The sequence below is a fragment of the Chinchilla lanigera genome, unplaced genomic scaffold (assembly GCF_000276665.1).
Source record: "Chinchilla lanigera isolate Chin_1 unplaced genomic scaffold, ChiLan1.0 scaffold00059, whole genome shotgun sequence".
Classification (NCBI taxonomy): Eukaryota; Metazoa; Chordata; class Mammalia; order Rodentia; family Chinchillidae; genus Chinchilla; species Chinchilla lanigera.
This window is the reverse complement of record NW_004955460.1, coordinates 7,921,266-7,938,412: the sequence shown is the minus strand read 5'-3', so window position 1 is coordinate 7,938,412 and position 17,147 is coordinate 7,921,266. Positions and strand designations below refer to the sequence as shown.

At 35.3% G+C, this 17,147-nt stretch overlaps 1 protein-coding gene across 3 annotated transcripts in view; it reads right to left on the bottom strand.

Moving 5' to 3' along the window:
• The window catches only part of LOC102007742 (probable C-mannosyltransferase DPY19L2), an 89,075-nt gene that overhangs the window by 22,083 nt on the left and 49,845 nt on the right, over positions 1 to 17,147 (bottom strand). For all 3 annotated transcript variants that reach the window (XM_013521291.1, XM_013521290.1, XM_013521292.1), the window contains exons 14-16: positions 10,993 to 11,094; positions 8,644 to 8,715; positions 6,112 to 6,158 (exon numbers count right to left, since the gene is read on the bottom strand). In XM_013521291.1, the coding sequence (XP_013376745.1) occupies positions 6,112 to 6,158; positions 8,644 to 8,715; positions 10,993 to 11,094 (221 nt within the window). The remainder of the gene's footprint in view (positions 1 to 6,111; positions 6,159 to 8,643; positions 8,716 to 10,992; positions 11,095 to 17,147) is intronic.

The following is a 17,147-nucleotide window of genomic DNA, read 5'->3' as shown; positions in this document are numbered from 1 at the left end:
CAGCCATAAAGAAGGATAAACTGGAGACTTTTATAGGTAAATGGATGCAACTCAAGAACATACTCATAAGTGAAATAAGTCAGACACATTTGTGTAAACATCTTATTTTCTCACTAGTGTGAGAAAGTGAACAAGTAAACAAGATCCAAAATGTATAATAGATTTGTGAACTGGGAAGAAATTGTTCAAAAGAAAAGATAAACTGTAATGGGGGAAAGGGGTAAGGAAGAAAGGGAAAAAGGAAAAAATATATGTACACATAAGATAGTTAATATAGTTATACAGCTAGTTTCTCTTAGTTCATTAAAAAGAGTTTTGTGCTAATATTGTATGGACAAGATATTATGCCTGTATCTTGTACTCTCAATCACTACTAGAAAGACAACAACATGCAATGTATCAGCTGTTGGAACTGTCCTACTAACCTGTTTTGAAACTTGGTTTCATTGTTATGTTTTTTGTTTAAAATTTAAAATTAAAATAAAACTCAGTGATGGGATTCTAAGAACATAGAAGAAAAAGAGATAATATGATAAAAGCAACAATACAAATCAGAGAAGGAAAGGCCAGGGATAACTGTACTGCTGATGTCTAATGGTTTATTGAAAGAAACGGTTAATGCCTACTTTTTTTGTTTTGTTTTTGACCAATTTTTCATGCTTATATCTGGTAATCTGAACAACTAATCTGAAGACAACAATATGCAATATAACAACCACTGGTGAATTCCTACCACTTGTCTAGTGAAACTCTGTATTGTTTCTAATGTGTCTTTGGTTTTTCTTTTTTATTCTCTTAAATGGTTTGATCAATCTTGCATTCTTACATCTGGTAATCTGAGCAACTTTGTTGAAGATAATATGTAATATAATAACCACTGTTAATTCCTAGGATTTTGTTCTAAAACCCTGTATCATTTTTTATTGTTTTTGCTTTTTTTTGTTTTTGTCTATGTTGGTGGTATTTTGCTATTGTTCTTTTTTATTATTCTCTTTAAAATAAAAAAGGCTGGGCTGGGGATTTAGCTCAGCGGCAAAAGCGCCTGCCTGGCAAGCGCAAGGTCGTGAGTTCGGTTCCTGGTACCGGAGAAAATAAAATAAAAAAGGCTGAAGTAAAAAAATATACGAACAAAAATTCCCAAAGTTGAAGAATGATTTAAATGCTCAAATCAAAATATTCTGTGAGTAATAAAGCACATACACACACACTCATACACACACACACATCCTTCAAAATGCTAAGTAAAGCACACACATCCACTAAACAATCTATCCATTAAATAGGAAAGTAAAATAATTTCATTTTTCAGATAAGAAAGCAATCAGAAAATATGCCATCTCTTTACTCTAAAAGTATCATTTGGGTACATACCCTATGGGTTTAAGGAACATAAAGCAGGAGATACAAGAAACAGTCAAGAACAAATTAATTACAAATTTAGAGTTAAGTCCATAAATAGCTGGTGTCTTCAACCTAAATGTTCAGAGACTTCTTAAAGTAGATGTTATAACAATCTGAAGTAAATTTTCAGATTGCTTTAATGTAACATGGGCCATGCAGTTGTGCAGGCAGGAAGAGGGAAAGTGTCCTAGTAGCTCAGCTGTGAAGCAGCAGGTGTCTAAAGCCAGAGTGTGAGTCCTGACTCTGCTGCTCTCTGGCTCTGTGCCTGAAAGTGTGACTATGGGCAGATGAAAGGCTTGGTGCCCACGGTGGCATCGCTGAGGAGTGGCATCTAGCGGGAGGTCTTTAGGTCATTGGGCATGGGCTTTCAGATGGCAGCTCTAGCTGGACTCCTGGGTAACTGTCATGAGAGGACTGTTAGAAAAGCCCGAGTCTGCTCTCTCCTCCCCCACTGTGTGTGTCTTGCTCTAGTTCAAGGCTTGGGATGAGACTATCTGCTCAATACCCCCTCCTCTGCCATGATATGCTGCCCTATGTAGAGGTCAAACCACGGCCACAGTAAATCTTGGACTTTGACCAAAACTGAGTTAAGTAAACATTTTCTCTTTATAAAGTTAGTTGTCTCTGATAGTTCATTGGAGTAAGAAGTGCCTTTGAGGAAATTACCTGCCTTCCCTATGCTGCAGTTTCCTCATCTGTAAACAAGGCAATGATAATGGACTCCTCCCTCGGGGTGGTATAAGGATTTATTGAATTAGAACAGGAAAGAAACTTAACAGATCACCAGACACACAGTAAATAATCAATAACTATTAGCTTTTATGGTTGGTTGTAGATGTTAATTATTGATACCAATATGTATATACTAGTTAATAACTAGACGAAACCATCAGTGAATTTGAAATGGAATATAGGTAACAGGGAAGTCAGCAAATCCTAAGAAAATCATTTTGAGAAGCATGATGAATGGAAAACAGAATCAGACTGCAGAAGCAAGTCCAAACGCAATTCACAGTGGATATGAATGCAGGATAAGTTCACCAATTTAAAGCTGAGAGTTAGGGGAACTTAAACTGAAAAAAAAAATAGTCCAAAGGAGACACATAAACCAAAAAGTTACAGAAAGGCTGAAAAATGAATAGTAAAAGTATAGAGTGCAAATACTATAAAAATGTGATAGTGGCAATATTAACTCTCTATAAAGGAGAATTCAAAGCAAAAAGAAATACGACAAAGATGGTTCTTTCTAATAATCAAGAGCACAATCTTATAACAATCATGAAATAAGCAAGAGCACTATCTAAAGCAAACACTAAAGGAAAACACATCCTTCATTTTATATATGAAGCTAACGTTTGGAGAAAGGAAGACACAAAGCAGTAAAAAGAACAGGTAAGGTAGAGCATGTAGCCTGTCAGTGTTAACTACATGATATATATAACTTCAAATTCCCTCTAATTAAAGTTCATAGTTTTCCATCATATCACAGCGATGTATGTGCACTCATGTTTATAGCAGCGCAGTTTGTAATAGCTAAATAATGAAAGTAACCCAAGCGCCCATCCACTGAGGAACGGATAAAAAAGGTTATGGTATTTTTACATAATGGAATATCACTTAGCTATAAAGAAAGATAATCTCGAGGCTTTTATATGAAAATGGAAACAACTAGAGACCATACTCATAAGTGAAATAAATCAGACCTGCGTGTGTAAGCAACGTATTGTCTCACTAGTGTAAGAATCTGAAACAATGCATAAAAATTAGGAGGTATGATAGACATGGTGAAATGAAAGGAAACTGCTCAAAAGTAAGGAGCAACTGGGATGGGGGAAAAGAGAAAAGAAAGAAGGGGAAAATATATATATATTTTTATATATAGGATAGCTAACATAGTTGTACTGCTGACTTTGATTACTCTACTGAAAGGAACAGTTAATGTTTAAGTATATAATCAGTCTTACATGTCTATATTTGTTTATCTGAGTATCCAAATTGAAGATATCAATATGTAATACAACAACCATTGTTAATCTCCTATCAGCTTGTCTCAGATTCTGTATTGCTTGTATTGTTTTTGTGTTATTTTTTTCAATGTATGTGTGTTTGTTAGTATGTTTTCATTCTTTTATCTTTAAAATTAAAAAATCATAAAAAATTCATAGTTTTCAAATTCTATAGAACATTTGTAAAAACTGAACATTAAGATCAATGAACACATTGGTGAATTCCTATCATCTTGTATAGTGAAACTTTGTATTGTTTCTAATGTTTTATTTAATAATTTTTTTTCTCTTTAATGGTTTGAACAATCTTCCATTCTTACATCTGGTAATCTGAGCAACATAGTTACAGATAACAATATGTAATATAACAACTGCTGTTAATTCCTATCATTTTGTTTTGAAACTCTGTATCATTTTTAATGTTCTTGCTTTGTTGTGTTTATGTCTGTGATGTTGGTATGTTGCTATTGTTCTTTTTTTTGCTACTCTCTTTAAAATAAAAAGATCAATGAACAGCAAATAAATCTTAAAAGAAAAACACAAAGGAAACCAACTAGTTATCAATGTTACATAAGGAGAAAGGGTAGTCTCCAGCATATGATGTTAGAAAAGTATATATATATGTATACATATATATGTATATGTAAGTATATATAAGTATATGTAAGTATAAGTATATGTATAAGTATACATATATATATGAATGATAAAATTGGACCTTTACTTGACACCATACGTAAAAATCACCTCAAATTAAAAACTAAGACTTAAGATCTGAAGCTGTAAATTTCCTAAAAGAAAATGTATAAGAAAACCTTCATGACATTATTTTTGATGATGTTTTCTTGGATATGACACCAAAAACATAGATAACAAAAGCCAAGGTAGATAAATGCAACTATACCAACTTAAAAAATCTTCTTAAAAAGTCAAGAAGAAATATCATCAGAAGAGTTATTAAAAGATCCAAAATTTCACTGACAAAAACTTATAAGATGGGCTACTTTTTAAAAAATCTATCAGTTAAAAGTTTGATAGCAATAGTGTGCATTTATAAAATTATAGAATGTTCATACCTTAAGGTCCAACAGCCTCACTTCAAATACTCTATGCTACATAAGTGTGCATAGACTTTACTATGCAAATCATTGGTTGCTATGACAAAAGTTAAATATAATCTAAACATACACATATAAGGAAATGGGTAAATACACAGTGGCCCCTCATGATAAAGAATAGTAGAATGTGAAGACTATTACAATAAGGAGGATCTAGGCACAAGCCCAAGACACACTGTTAAATAAAAAATAATAAGTTGCAGAGTAACAAGGACATGATTCCACTAAAATCTCAGTAATACCTCAGCTCATGAATGCTTTTGTTTGCAAACAATTCAGCCTACAAATACAAGCGTTTGGCAAAATTTTACTTCAATTTGCAAACTCTGCATGAGATGACAAATATGACCATAGCCATTTTCCCCACAGAAACACAAACGTAGCCATCTTTCTCAAAATCATAAAACAAATTAAATTCATACACCAAGGTACAATTGTATTTTTCTATGTGTTTTCTAGAATGATTCCTACAAAGCTGCTTATGGTACCTGTGAGAAGCATCCCTAAAAGACGGGATGCACGATTTTCTCTGAATGGATGACCGTACCTGTGCTTTGGAGGCCCCTCTGCACATGTGTGCGTACACACCTACACCCCCCCCCACACACACACAAAGGTACGCAGTCAGTAAGGAAGACTGCCTTGCTCTGAGTGAAGGACCTTCCACCTACTGACCCCCGCACCTGTCTCCTTCCTTGTTACATTTCTCAAATATCTGAACTGGGTGCTATGTGTGCAGTCTTTGGTATCAAACTAAATACCTCAGATCTGTCACATATTCCTTGAATGACTGTTTTCAGGGTGCTCTGACCCCCATCTGACCAGAACCAAGTACAGTGAGTCCATCATTACCCTTACTTTGGAAAGGTCTTAGTCAGCTCTTGTGAGAACCACGTAAAATTGCTAATTAAAAATAGAAGTGTGGGATAGAAGACTCCTGAAAACTATGTACAATTTTCACTATTTTTCTGTAAATCTAAATCTGTTCTGAAAAATAAAGGCCATTAAATAAAAATCAAATGACATACTACACATATAAAATCTAATTTGAGATAACATTTCCCTCAAAAGGAAATTTGCCTTCAAAATTTGCTTTCTGTGTCCAATAGCAATTTACTTATGTGGATTTATTTTATAAGTCATGTTATATTTTGTTGCCATCTACTTATGCCTTGATTCTGGCAACTCCCACAAACCACTAAAATGTGATAAAATAGAGATTTAACAGTAAATATACAGCGAAAAGACTGTTTATAAATATTGAGCAAAATAATTAAGTATATCTTCTTTAAAAGCTAAAAACAATGGCCCAAATAAAATTTACTTCTGTTAACTGCTTTTAATTTCCAGAGATGTATTAAAATTAAGTCAATTTAAATTTTGAGTTATTTCACGAATAACTGTACTTCCGACACAAGTTAAAATAAAAATCCATAAGAACAGAAAACATCTAAATTTAGTTTCTATCTCCTTTCTTAGTCATAATGGCAAAGCTTAATATACACATATATTCGAAAAATTTTTACATTTCACTGTTATTTAATACTTAATGTGGTATGTTTTTAAAATACCTATGAAATAGTTACCTTAGAAAAGTGTTTGTAGATAAGGCACAAAATACTTCACGAACAGTCTGTGAATAAAATCAAAGCAATGAGATTTTTCTAAGGAATGCTGCAAGATTTTAAACATTCTGATTAATTCATGCAAACACTATCATCAGAAAGTTTTTTTTAAATGTTAAAGTGAGTTTTCAAGAATAGGTAAGTCCTAGCTCTGTCATAGGCAAATTGCTTTTTAAAATGATAACTTTTTCTGTAACGCATGTTGGAATAGATGGTAAAGTATATTTGAGCTCTGAGGTCCTAAGCTTCCCCAATGTGGGTAAGTACTTGCTAGGGTTGAGATTCACATTTTTACTGGGCAGGGCAGTAGTGGGGGTGGGGCAGATTGCTGTTCACACAGGAAGCAGCTTCTCCTGTGCGTGTGTGGGGACTGTTTCATCTCAGCCCACCTAGCAAATAAGGATCTCTCCCTTTTACTGCACTCACCTATGTCCTTGCTTCACTCAGAACTCTGGATTGTAATGAACTAGCTGTGGACATACAAGCCTTGCTGGTTACTCTTTCAACCCAACGTGACTGCTACAGGAGGCTATGAAACTCAGAATGGACTCGGTATCAGTGAGCGCCAGAGAGAAAGAAAACATGGAGTTGGCCCCAAGACGTGAGCAGGAAGCACAAAACATTGAAGGGTAACTGAAAATTTCTCTCTCCAGAGGATTTGTGGCTTACAGCTCTGAGATAAACCTGTAAAACTTGGGCCGGGGACATAGCTCAGTGGCAAAAGTGCCTGCCTGGCAAGCATAAGGTCCTGAGTTCAATTCCTAGGACCAAAACAAAAGCAAAACAAAACAAAATACAAAAATAAAAATAATACATGGTAGAATTGGACTCTAAAAATGAAATGTAAGTTTAGACTTTTTTTTCACTGACTCAAGAGCATTCCTCATAGAAGAATATTTCAAATTCCATAAAATCGTGTGTGTATATGTGTATGTGTGTGTAAGTAGGTGTGTGTGCAGTTGCTAATACACATGCATAGTGGGGGTTGTGTTATGCTTGGGGGCTGTTAATGTGTTTATGAGTCTCAGTTCTTAATTTTTTTTTTAAATACAGCGACAGCAGATCTACAGTGCACTTTCTCCCACCTTGGCTGTCTCTTCACTGAAAACAAAGTGCATTCACACATTAGGCCCCAAGCGGAGCCCTCTAAGAATGCCAGGGATGGCCTCAATGGAACAGAAATGGGTTCTGGGAAAATCTTTGGCCAGGGAACAGAGAGCAGCAAACTTGTTCCCACCCGACCCACTCCCTCTCATTTCCTCTGTCTTGTCTCTGAGTGCTCCCTGAGAAACTGAATCAAGGGGGAAACAGTCCACTCACAAATTATTCTCATTCCATGTGAAAACAAAGGGACAAGGTGTGTGGGCGTGGGGACATACGCAGTTTGCCTTGAAATACCGAAAACTCCTCTCAAAGGGACCACAACTGGTGTGGTGGTAGACAAATCTTGTTACTGGTATCTGCTGAAAAGTGTGAAGTAAATACATACTGGCTTAAGGCAAGACAACTGGTAAACAATATTAATAAAGCTGTTTCAAAAAAAAAAAAAAAACAAAACAAAACAACCCACAAGCAAATCCCTAAGGGTCCACCATCATGAAATGGGCTTTCAGACACATCACTCTCAGACCAAGCCTATCTGGCAGCGGTATTTTATTTTTTTTATTTTTTATTTTTGGTTTTTCTCCGGTAGCAGGAACCGAACTCACAACCTTGCGCTTGCCAGGCAGGCGCTTTGCCACTGAGCTAAATCCCCAGCCCCTTGGCAGTGGTATTTTAAAGCTTATCTCTTTACTGTGACTTTTTTCCTTTTGTTGTAAAAACACTTGGAGTGTAGAAAAAGATATTTTAAAATGGCTATACAAAGCTGTGTGTGGTGGGCATGCCTATAACCCCAGCACTTGAGAGGCTGAGGCAGGAAGACAGTGAGCTCCAGCCCTGTTGCCAAAAAAAAAAAAAAAGGAGGAGGAGGTATGTTAGTATGTGGGAGGCGGGATAGGAAGAGGAAAAAAAAGAAAAGAATGCTTATACAAACTTTCCCTGAGCTTGTCTAAGCAAAATAGATAAAAATTTCTTTGAACGTGCTTTACATGTGAAAAATACTGAAGTCATCACGATATTTTTCTTTGTTAGTATCTATCACAATTGTAATTCTTTAGTTATGTGTGTGATTATTTGCTTAATATTTCCACTTTCCATCCCCCAGGACTGCCCAAGACAGGGGTGGCCATGTTTTATTTCTCCAGAGCACCTACAATGTTAATGCAGTTCCCTATACATAGCAGGGGATTGGTATAATCTTTTGAAAGAATAAATAAAAGTATCTTTAATAATGTGGATCTCTATAAAAATAACTATACTGCTAGATAAAGAATAAAAAAAGTAAAGAAAGAATTCATCCATTTAAAAATAAAGAATTCTGAGCAATTACCACTAATTGACTAGAGTTCTTAATTTGAACTTAAAAAGAAGCGAAAAAAATTTTAAAAATACCTTTTTAGAGATAATATAAATAATCACTATAACAACTGGAAGCAGTAACGTCTTTGTGTATCTCAGTGGAGTCTGAAATATAGCAAATTATTCAAAATAGTTACTGAATTTTACATTAACTTAGTAAAAATCTATGTTAAGCTGAGTGCCACAATGATATTTCTTAAAGGCAAAATGTCTTTGTCATTAGCAAAATACTTATTTATCAACTTCCACGTTCTAATGCAAGAAGCAAAATTATAAAATTAATTATTCAAAGTACTCAACAAGGTTAATGATAAACTTATTAAACCTAGAATTAGCTACGTCCCTTATGTTTTCTTTTATTTGGATCTATATTTTCTTTATTTATGTAATATTAACATGTGTACTTACTGCTCTCTGGGCCTAAGATTGTTATTTTCTACACTGCAAAGTTCTGTTATTATCTGTGAAAGAAGAGTTAAAAGCAAGAAAGGTAGCCAAAATAATTACTAGAAGGATGAAAACATGCAAAAGTAATATCAGCCAAATAATCCTCATGACCTATCCTGGTGACAGAGCATGACCAGCCATTCAACAATTATATTTCTTGAACCAGGTCATTTTCCTCTCCGTTGGTTTATAGCAAACTGCTTCATGGATAATTAGTGGCCAATAACAGTTTCTGAATGAATGAGTGACTGGCTGAATAAAGAATAATGTGAAATTGCATTATTATATTTGCCACTAATTCAGAATTTGTCATTATTAGACAAGAACTGATTGATGCAGTGACAACCTCTTCCTATACTATGAAGAAAAAAGTCAGCCTCGACAGAAGAAAGCACACTGGCTTGGGAGTGCCAGGATCCTCAGAACCCAGGTGCTAATTTTAATTTTGGTTCCAATGTGCACAATCTTTTAGGCAAATCTTTTCAGTTTTATTTTCTTTATGTGCAAATAGACAAGTTATATGACATGGTCACTAAGATCCCTTCCTGGTCTTATTTTTCATGGCCTTAAAAGGAGGCAAATGTTTTAAAGTCTAACAACTTGAGCATTTTTACAAAGGATAATACCATGCATTTTAAATTTTTAAAATTTAAAATGAGCTTTGTGTACATATTAAAAGTCATTAACAATACCCTGTTATATTTTTAATGATATCTGGGGTACTAAATAAAACTGCATTTCTTTGCAAATTAAAACAACATTGAGATTCCACCTTACCCCAGTAAGAATGGCTAGCATTAAGAAATCAACCAATAACAAACGTTGGTGAGGCTGTGGAGAAATAGGGACCCTTCTCCACTGCTGGTGGGAATGCAGACTGGTGAAAACACTGTGGAAATCAGTTTGGAGATTCCTCAGCAAACTAGGTCTAGAGGTCCCATTCAACCCAGTTATCCCGCTGCAGGGTATTTTCCCAGAAGATCAGAAAACATCATATCACAGTGATATATGTGCACCTATGTTCACGGCAGCACAATTTGTAATTGATAAATTGTGGAAGCAACCCAAATGTCCATCCACTGAGGATTGGATAAGAAAATTGTGGTACTTTTATATAATGGAATATTACTCAGCTATAAGGAAAGATAAACTTGAGGCCTTTATAGGTAAATGGTCACAACTAGAGACCATACTCACAAGTGAAATAAATCAGACCTGCATGTGCGAGCACCACATTGTTTCACTAGTGTAAAACCTGAAAGAGTTAATTTAAACTAGGAGGTATGATAAACATTGTGAAATGATAGAAAAGTACTCAAGGGTAAAGGGCAACTGGGATGTGGGAAAAGAGAAGGGAAAGAAGGAGAAATTTTGTATGTATGTATATACAGGATAGTTAACATAGTTGTTCTACTGTCTTCTATTTCTTTGCTGAAAGAAACTGTTAATGAGTCCTTGATTGATCAATATTGCATGTCTCTATCTGTTTTCATGAGAAACCACTTTGAAGATATCAATATGTAATACAACAAACATTGCTAATTTCCTACCACTTAGTTTGTAACTCTGTATTGTCTGTACTGTTCTTTTGCTATTTTGTAAACGGTTGTCTGTCTGTTAATGTTTTCCTCCTTTTATTTTTAAAATAAAAACAAGACAAAACAAAACTGCATTTCTTAAAAAAAAGAAGAATGTGGTTTTTATTTTCCTGAATGGTCCTGCATTTACCAATATTTTTTAGGAAAAAAGCTACTAGACTTTACGAATAAGACAGGTAAGGAACATCATATGGCCAGCAAATGTTATAGTAAGAGATGACAGTAAATAAATTTGGTACATCTGAGTAAAAATTTTGAGTTTTGCACAAAGAGGAAAACTGAAGAGTAAAATACCATCATACCTGTAGAGAAGGAAAAAGTAAGGAAATATTCATACCACTTGTTCCATGAAGTAAGATTCAGGAGCACAGGTATACATTAAGGTATCAAAATCTGCATACCGTAAGATTCTGGCTGCTATAATGTCACTCAGGCGAATCTGGAAGAAAATAAAAAACACATTAGAATTACACAAATGATTATAGTCAGTAGTAACTGACTTGACATAAGAGTAATAAATGGATATGTCTCAAAAACAAACCAAATATACAGTGAACCAAATGTCCCATATGTTGACTTATCAAGATAACTGAAAATAAAGAGAAATATAGAAAGAAAAATTGAAAGAAGTCAGAAAAAAATAAGCAGAGAAGATAATAAAACTAAAATCAACACTTGTTGGTAAAAACCACCCTACAGCTACTCATGACAATATTTTATCATAAAAACCAAGTCTTGAATTGTTTTTTAAGTCTTGAATTCTCAAGACAGGCGACAAAGTACAAAGGAGGTTGAATTCCTGAGTCAGACTCTGGATACACCTTCCCCACTTTCCTACCACCTGCCCAGTTACAAATTTCATCTCACACTGTAAGTCACAAACTTTCTGTACATTGTTATTTTCACCAAGCCTCCCACACTGGTGACATTTGTTACCTCTGACTGCTGTCAGTGAGACAAGTATTTTTCCATTACATTCTCAGAAAGGCAGGAAAAGGAAAATATTTAGCATGTATAGCCTGAATTCAAATTATTTGGAAGGGTCAGTAATCATTTCACAAGTTTGATCATTATCAGTGATTCTTCATTCACAGTTTCTGTTATCTATCAGCACCATGGGTGATTTAGAGAAGTTCTTTATTTTTCCAGTTTAAAATAGATCTGCTGACTAACGATGTCAATCTAGCATTTCAAGTCTTTCTCACATCTGTCAGCTAGAGAAAGTAACGTACAACTGCCAAAATAGGGTGTGTGTGTGTGTGTGTGCACGTATGTGTGCTACTTTTAAGATTTGTAAAGAATGGGGTGACAACTGTGGAGCAAGGTAAGAAATAAAATCACAGAATAATTTAAATGATAAAGAAATAACTTAGAAGGCTTAGATGAAGTTTATTATATAATATAAAATATAGACCCTACAAAATAAAAAGAATGATGGAAAAAAAAGGAAATGTGTCAGACATATGACAGGTCAACAGCAAAAAATAAATCTACTATACCACTATTCAAAGCTAGCAATAAATAGCAAACAAATGCTTATATTTAGAAATTTTATTTAACATTAGTATGAATATATTATTGAATAGTAACAACGCTTGACCTTATAGAGAGGGTGTACTATAATCACTGTTAAAGTACGCACAATCTTAGCGCTAGTCAGGGTTCTGACTGAATGTCACAGGTAAGGTATTGTGTGATTGCTTATGTATGGTTATTTCTTAACAGAAAGTGCTAGGAATCAAACACTGTTTTTTAATTCCCTGTACTGGGTAGAATTTAGAACAGGCCATTATTTAAGATAACAACCTTAAAACAAAGAGCAGTATCATATAAAAGGTAAGGGTTCTATATATAATCTGTGAGAATGAAAAGAGAGAACTATTGGAGACATCCAATATGGCTGACTAGAGGAGGAGTCAAGTCACAGGTACTCAGGGAAGATTCACTGAAGCCACAGGTACTCTGTAATGGAAGAGGATCTTATACACTGAAAGCAAAAAATTATTGCAAAGATGATCCATATAAATCAAACTTAACACCTGAATCATTGAAGAGGGAAAGTGGAGCCATTACAGCTGGTTTTCACTACTCTAGCCCTTGCCCTTCCAGGGAGCAGCCATGATGAGAGCATTCCAAATAGCCTGAGGAAATGAACAAACAAATGAGTGCTGTGGAGGTTGAATTCCTGAGTCAGACTCTGGATACACCTTCCCCACTTCCCTACCACCTGTCCTCCAAACACTGGGGAACACTGTGGCCCAGTGGCATCCTGACTAGTGCACATCGAGGACAGGGGGACAGCCCCCACAATGCTCTGAGCTAAATAAGTGAGCAGGGTCTGTGGATTACTGTGGGCACATACTCCTGCCACGGTCTCTGCAGACTCCTGCCTGAGAGCAAATCACCTTCCAACTTCCACATGTAGTTCCATGACTACAGTGAATGCATTGGTTGATTCCTGCCAGAGCATGAGCACGCCGCTGACTCTGTGGACCCCTAGATCATCATTCAAATGAACCTGCATCCAGATGCCACCATCATGCCTGCGGGGAAAACATTCCTAAGCCAGTTCCAGGGATAAGGTCAGATTCTGCCTCAGAGTTGGAGGGCAGAATTCCCAAGACAGGGGACAAAGTACAGATAACTTAAATAGCTGAAAGGGTAAATATTACCTCTGGACAAATAAAGCTAAAAGCATATCCTTGGAAGGCAGTATCTTACTAAAAATACTTCATATTAATTACAAGCTCTCCTTACACTACTTGACCTCAGTGCTCAGCACCAAAAAAGGAAAAGAATTGGGGGTGGGGGGCAAGAGCCATATACATACACACACACGTAGAGAGAAAGGAATATGGGAAAACAAGGCAACAAAAGACACCAAAGTTCCCCCAGCTCTACCAGGGTAGATCCAGGGGGCATTGATGGGCAGGAAGGCAAACACCAGGTAACAGAGCTTTATATAAGTTGGTGGAAGAAGAGTTAATGAAACTCGGTAAGATTCTCAAAGAGGCTGTGAGCCCAAAGTTTATAGAGTTGTCATACAAAATGAGGAATGTGGATTTGAGGGAAATAAATTAAAAATTGGAGAAATACACCGAATCAGTTCAAAACATGAGTGACAAGTTTACCAAAGATCCCATGAAAAGGTACCAGTCAGAAATATCAGATATAAAAAATTATATAAAACTCATAAATTGCAGAAATGACCATTGTAAAGACAGGGTTTCTGAAACTGAGGACAAAGTGGTAAAGTAAGACAAATTACCAAGAAAAACAATAAACAATAAAACAAGAAACAAAATATTCAGCCAACAACTACTAAACAACACTAAGAAAAGCAACCTAAAGCTAATTGGAGTTAGAAAGAAACTAGAAGATGGCACACATGGAATACATTTGTTTACAGAAATCATAACAGAAAACTTCCCAAGTATGAGGAAAGAAGTCAACATAATAGTAGATGAGGCTTACAGAACACCAACTAGCTACAGTGAAAAAACAAGGTCACCATGGCAAGTTATAATTGAAGTACCAGATGTTCAACACACACACACACACACACACACACACACAAACATGCACACACATACAGATTTGTAAAAGCTATCAGTAAAAAGCAAAAAGTCCCAATCGAAAAATAAACCCATTAGATTTACAATAGACTTCTCAATACAAAATTTGAAGTACAGACGAACTTGATGTGAAGTATTTCAAGCTCTAAAAGCAAACAACTTCCAAAGTAGATTTAACATATCTGGGAAAACTTTATTTCAAAGTAGATGGAGAGATAAGGACATTACATGAAAAAGAACAAGAGATTTTTTTTTTTTTTGGTTTTTTTTCCGGTACCAGGAACCGAACTCACGACCTTGCGCTTGCCAGGCAGGCGCTTTTGCCGCTGAGCTAAATCCCCAGCCCCCGAGAACAAGAGATTTATCCATACCAAATACTCCAGTATTTTCTGGAGTGCTGGGATAACCTAGACAGGTATGAGAAGTCAACAAAGTAAAAACATTCAGATAGAAAGAATGTATCAAGCAAGATGATTAGATAAACAAAAAGAAACCAAATGAAACCAAAGGAGACATCAAAAGAGAAAGAGCACAATGATAGGAATTAATCAACACTTCTCCATAATAACTCTCCATCTTAATGGCCAGAACTTCTCAGTGAAAAGACGCAGATTCACAGACCTGATCAAAAGACAAAACCAACAGTCTGCTGCATTCAGTAAACCAAAAAATATACTCATAGGCTACAGAAACAAGGAAAACAATATTTCATGAACCAGGATCCAGAAAACAAAAAGGGGGTAGCAATTTTACTCTCAGAAAAAGTAATCTTCAAGCTCAAATTGATTAGAAGAGACAAGGACAGTCACTGTATACTAGTTAAGGGAATAAGCCAACAAAAAAATAACAGTTATACATATATATGCACCAAATACTGGAGCACCTAGCTTCATAAAACAAATATTACTGGACATAAAAGACCAAATAAACACTAATATGATCATAGTAGATGAGCCTAATACCTTGTTTTTATAAAGTGATGGATCAACTAAACAAAAATCCATAAAGAACTATCAAAGCTGAGCCACACTCTTGAACATATGGACTCAGTAGACAGCTATTGAGTGTTCTACTCCACAAGAGAGTTCACACTCTGCAGCACTTGGGACTTTCTCCAAAATAGATCACATATTAATCCAAGCAGTGTGCTTAAATAAATACAAAAAAATGAAAATCATACCATGTTTACTATCAGATCATTGTGCAGTGAAACCAGAAATCAGTCACAGAAGAAACCACAGAAAATTTAGTAATTAAGTAGCACACTTCTGAACACCATCTGGATCACAAAAGAAATCAAAGAAGAAATCAAACAGTTTCTGGAAACAACAATGCCAGTGCAACACATCAAAACTTATGGATCAAAATGAAAGGAATCCTAACAGGGGAGCTTATTAAAATCAATCTATTAGAAAAACAGATTACAAAAACAAAGTTCAACTAACCTAATGACGAATCTCAAAATACTAAACAACAACAACAGAAATCCAAGCCCAAACTGACATAAAAGAGAAAAATCATAAAGATTGGAGTATAAATTAATGAAATTCAGACTATAAAAAACAAAGAATCAACAAATTGAAGAGATGTTCTATGAAAGAATGAACAAAACAGATAAACTTTTAGGCAAACTAATGAGAGAGAGGAGGGGGAGAGGGAGAAAGAGAGCTCAGATCAATGCAATTAGAAACAAACAAAAAAAAAGGTGAAGTCATGATGGACACTGTCAAAATCCAGAAGATACTAACTATATTGTATTCCAAGAAAACTGTATTTCAAGAAATTGGAAAATCTTAAAGAAATGGACAGATTTCTAGAACCTAAATCAAGAAGTCACAACAATGCCATAAGAATCCAGTAACAAGCAATGAAACTGAAGTGGTCATGAAAAAAAACTAGCAACAAATAAAAGCCCGGAACCTGCTATATTCACTGCTGAATTCTACAAAACCTTTAAGGGCATTATGCCACCAACATTCCTGAAACTGTTTAATGAAAATGAAAGGAAAGGAGTACTTGCAAACTCATTTGTGGAAGTCAGCATCACTTTGATTTCCAAACCACACAAAGGCACAACTGAAAAAACTACAGGCCAATATCCTTAATGAACATAGATGCAAAAATACTCAATGAGGGGCTGGGGATATAGCTCAGTGGCACAGTGCCTGCCTGGCAAGCACAAGGTCCTGTGTTCAATTCCTGGTACCAAAAAAAAAAAAAAAAAAGACAAAAAACAAAAAAAGTACTCAATGAGATATTGGCAAGTAGAATGCAACACATTACCCAAAGGATCATACATCATGACCAAGTAGGTTTCATCCATGGGTTGCAAGGATTGCTCAACATACATAAATCAAGAAATGTAATACACCACATAAACAGAAGCAAGGACAAAAAATACATAATCATATCAATGGATGCAGAAAAAACTTTTGATAAAATCCAACATCAATCGTGATAAAAACCCTGAAGAAAATAGATATAGAAGAATTCATCTGAATCTGATAACAACAATTTATGACAAACAATGGCTAACATCACATTAAATGGGGAAAAACTGAAAGCTTTCCCTCTAAAATCAGGACAAGGATGTCCACTGTTACCACATCTGTTCAAGATAGTACTCAACACAGTAGTTACAGCAATTTAGGGAAGATAAAGTAATAAAAGGGATGTGTATAGGAAAGGAAGAAGTCAGATTATCATTATTTGCAGAAGACATGATTCTCACACAAAAATAAATAGCATTCATATATACCAGTAGTGAACTCAATAAGAAAAATTAGGAAAACAGTATCATTCACAATAGTATCAAGAAATTTAAACACCTAGGAATTAACCTAACCAAGGAAGTAAAAGATCTCTACAACAAAAATTATAGTACTATGAAAAAGGAGGGGCTAGGGATTTAGCTCAG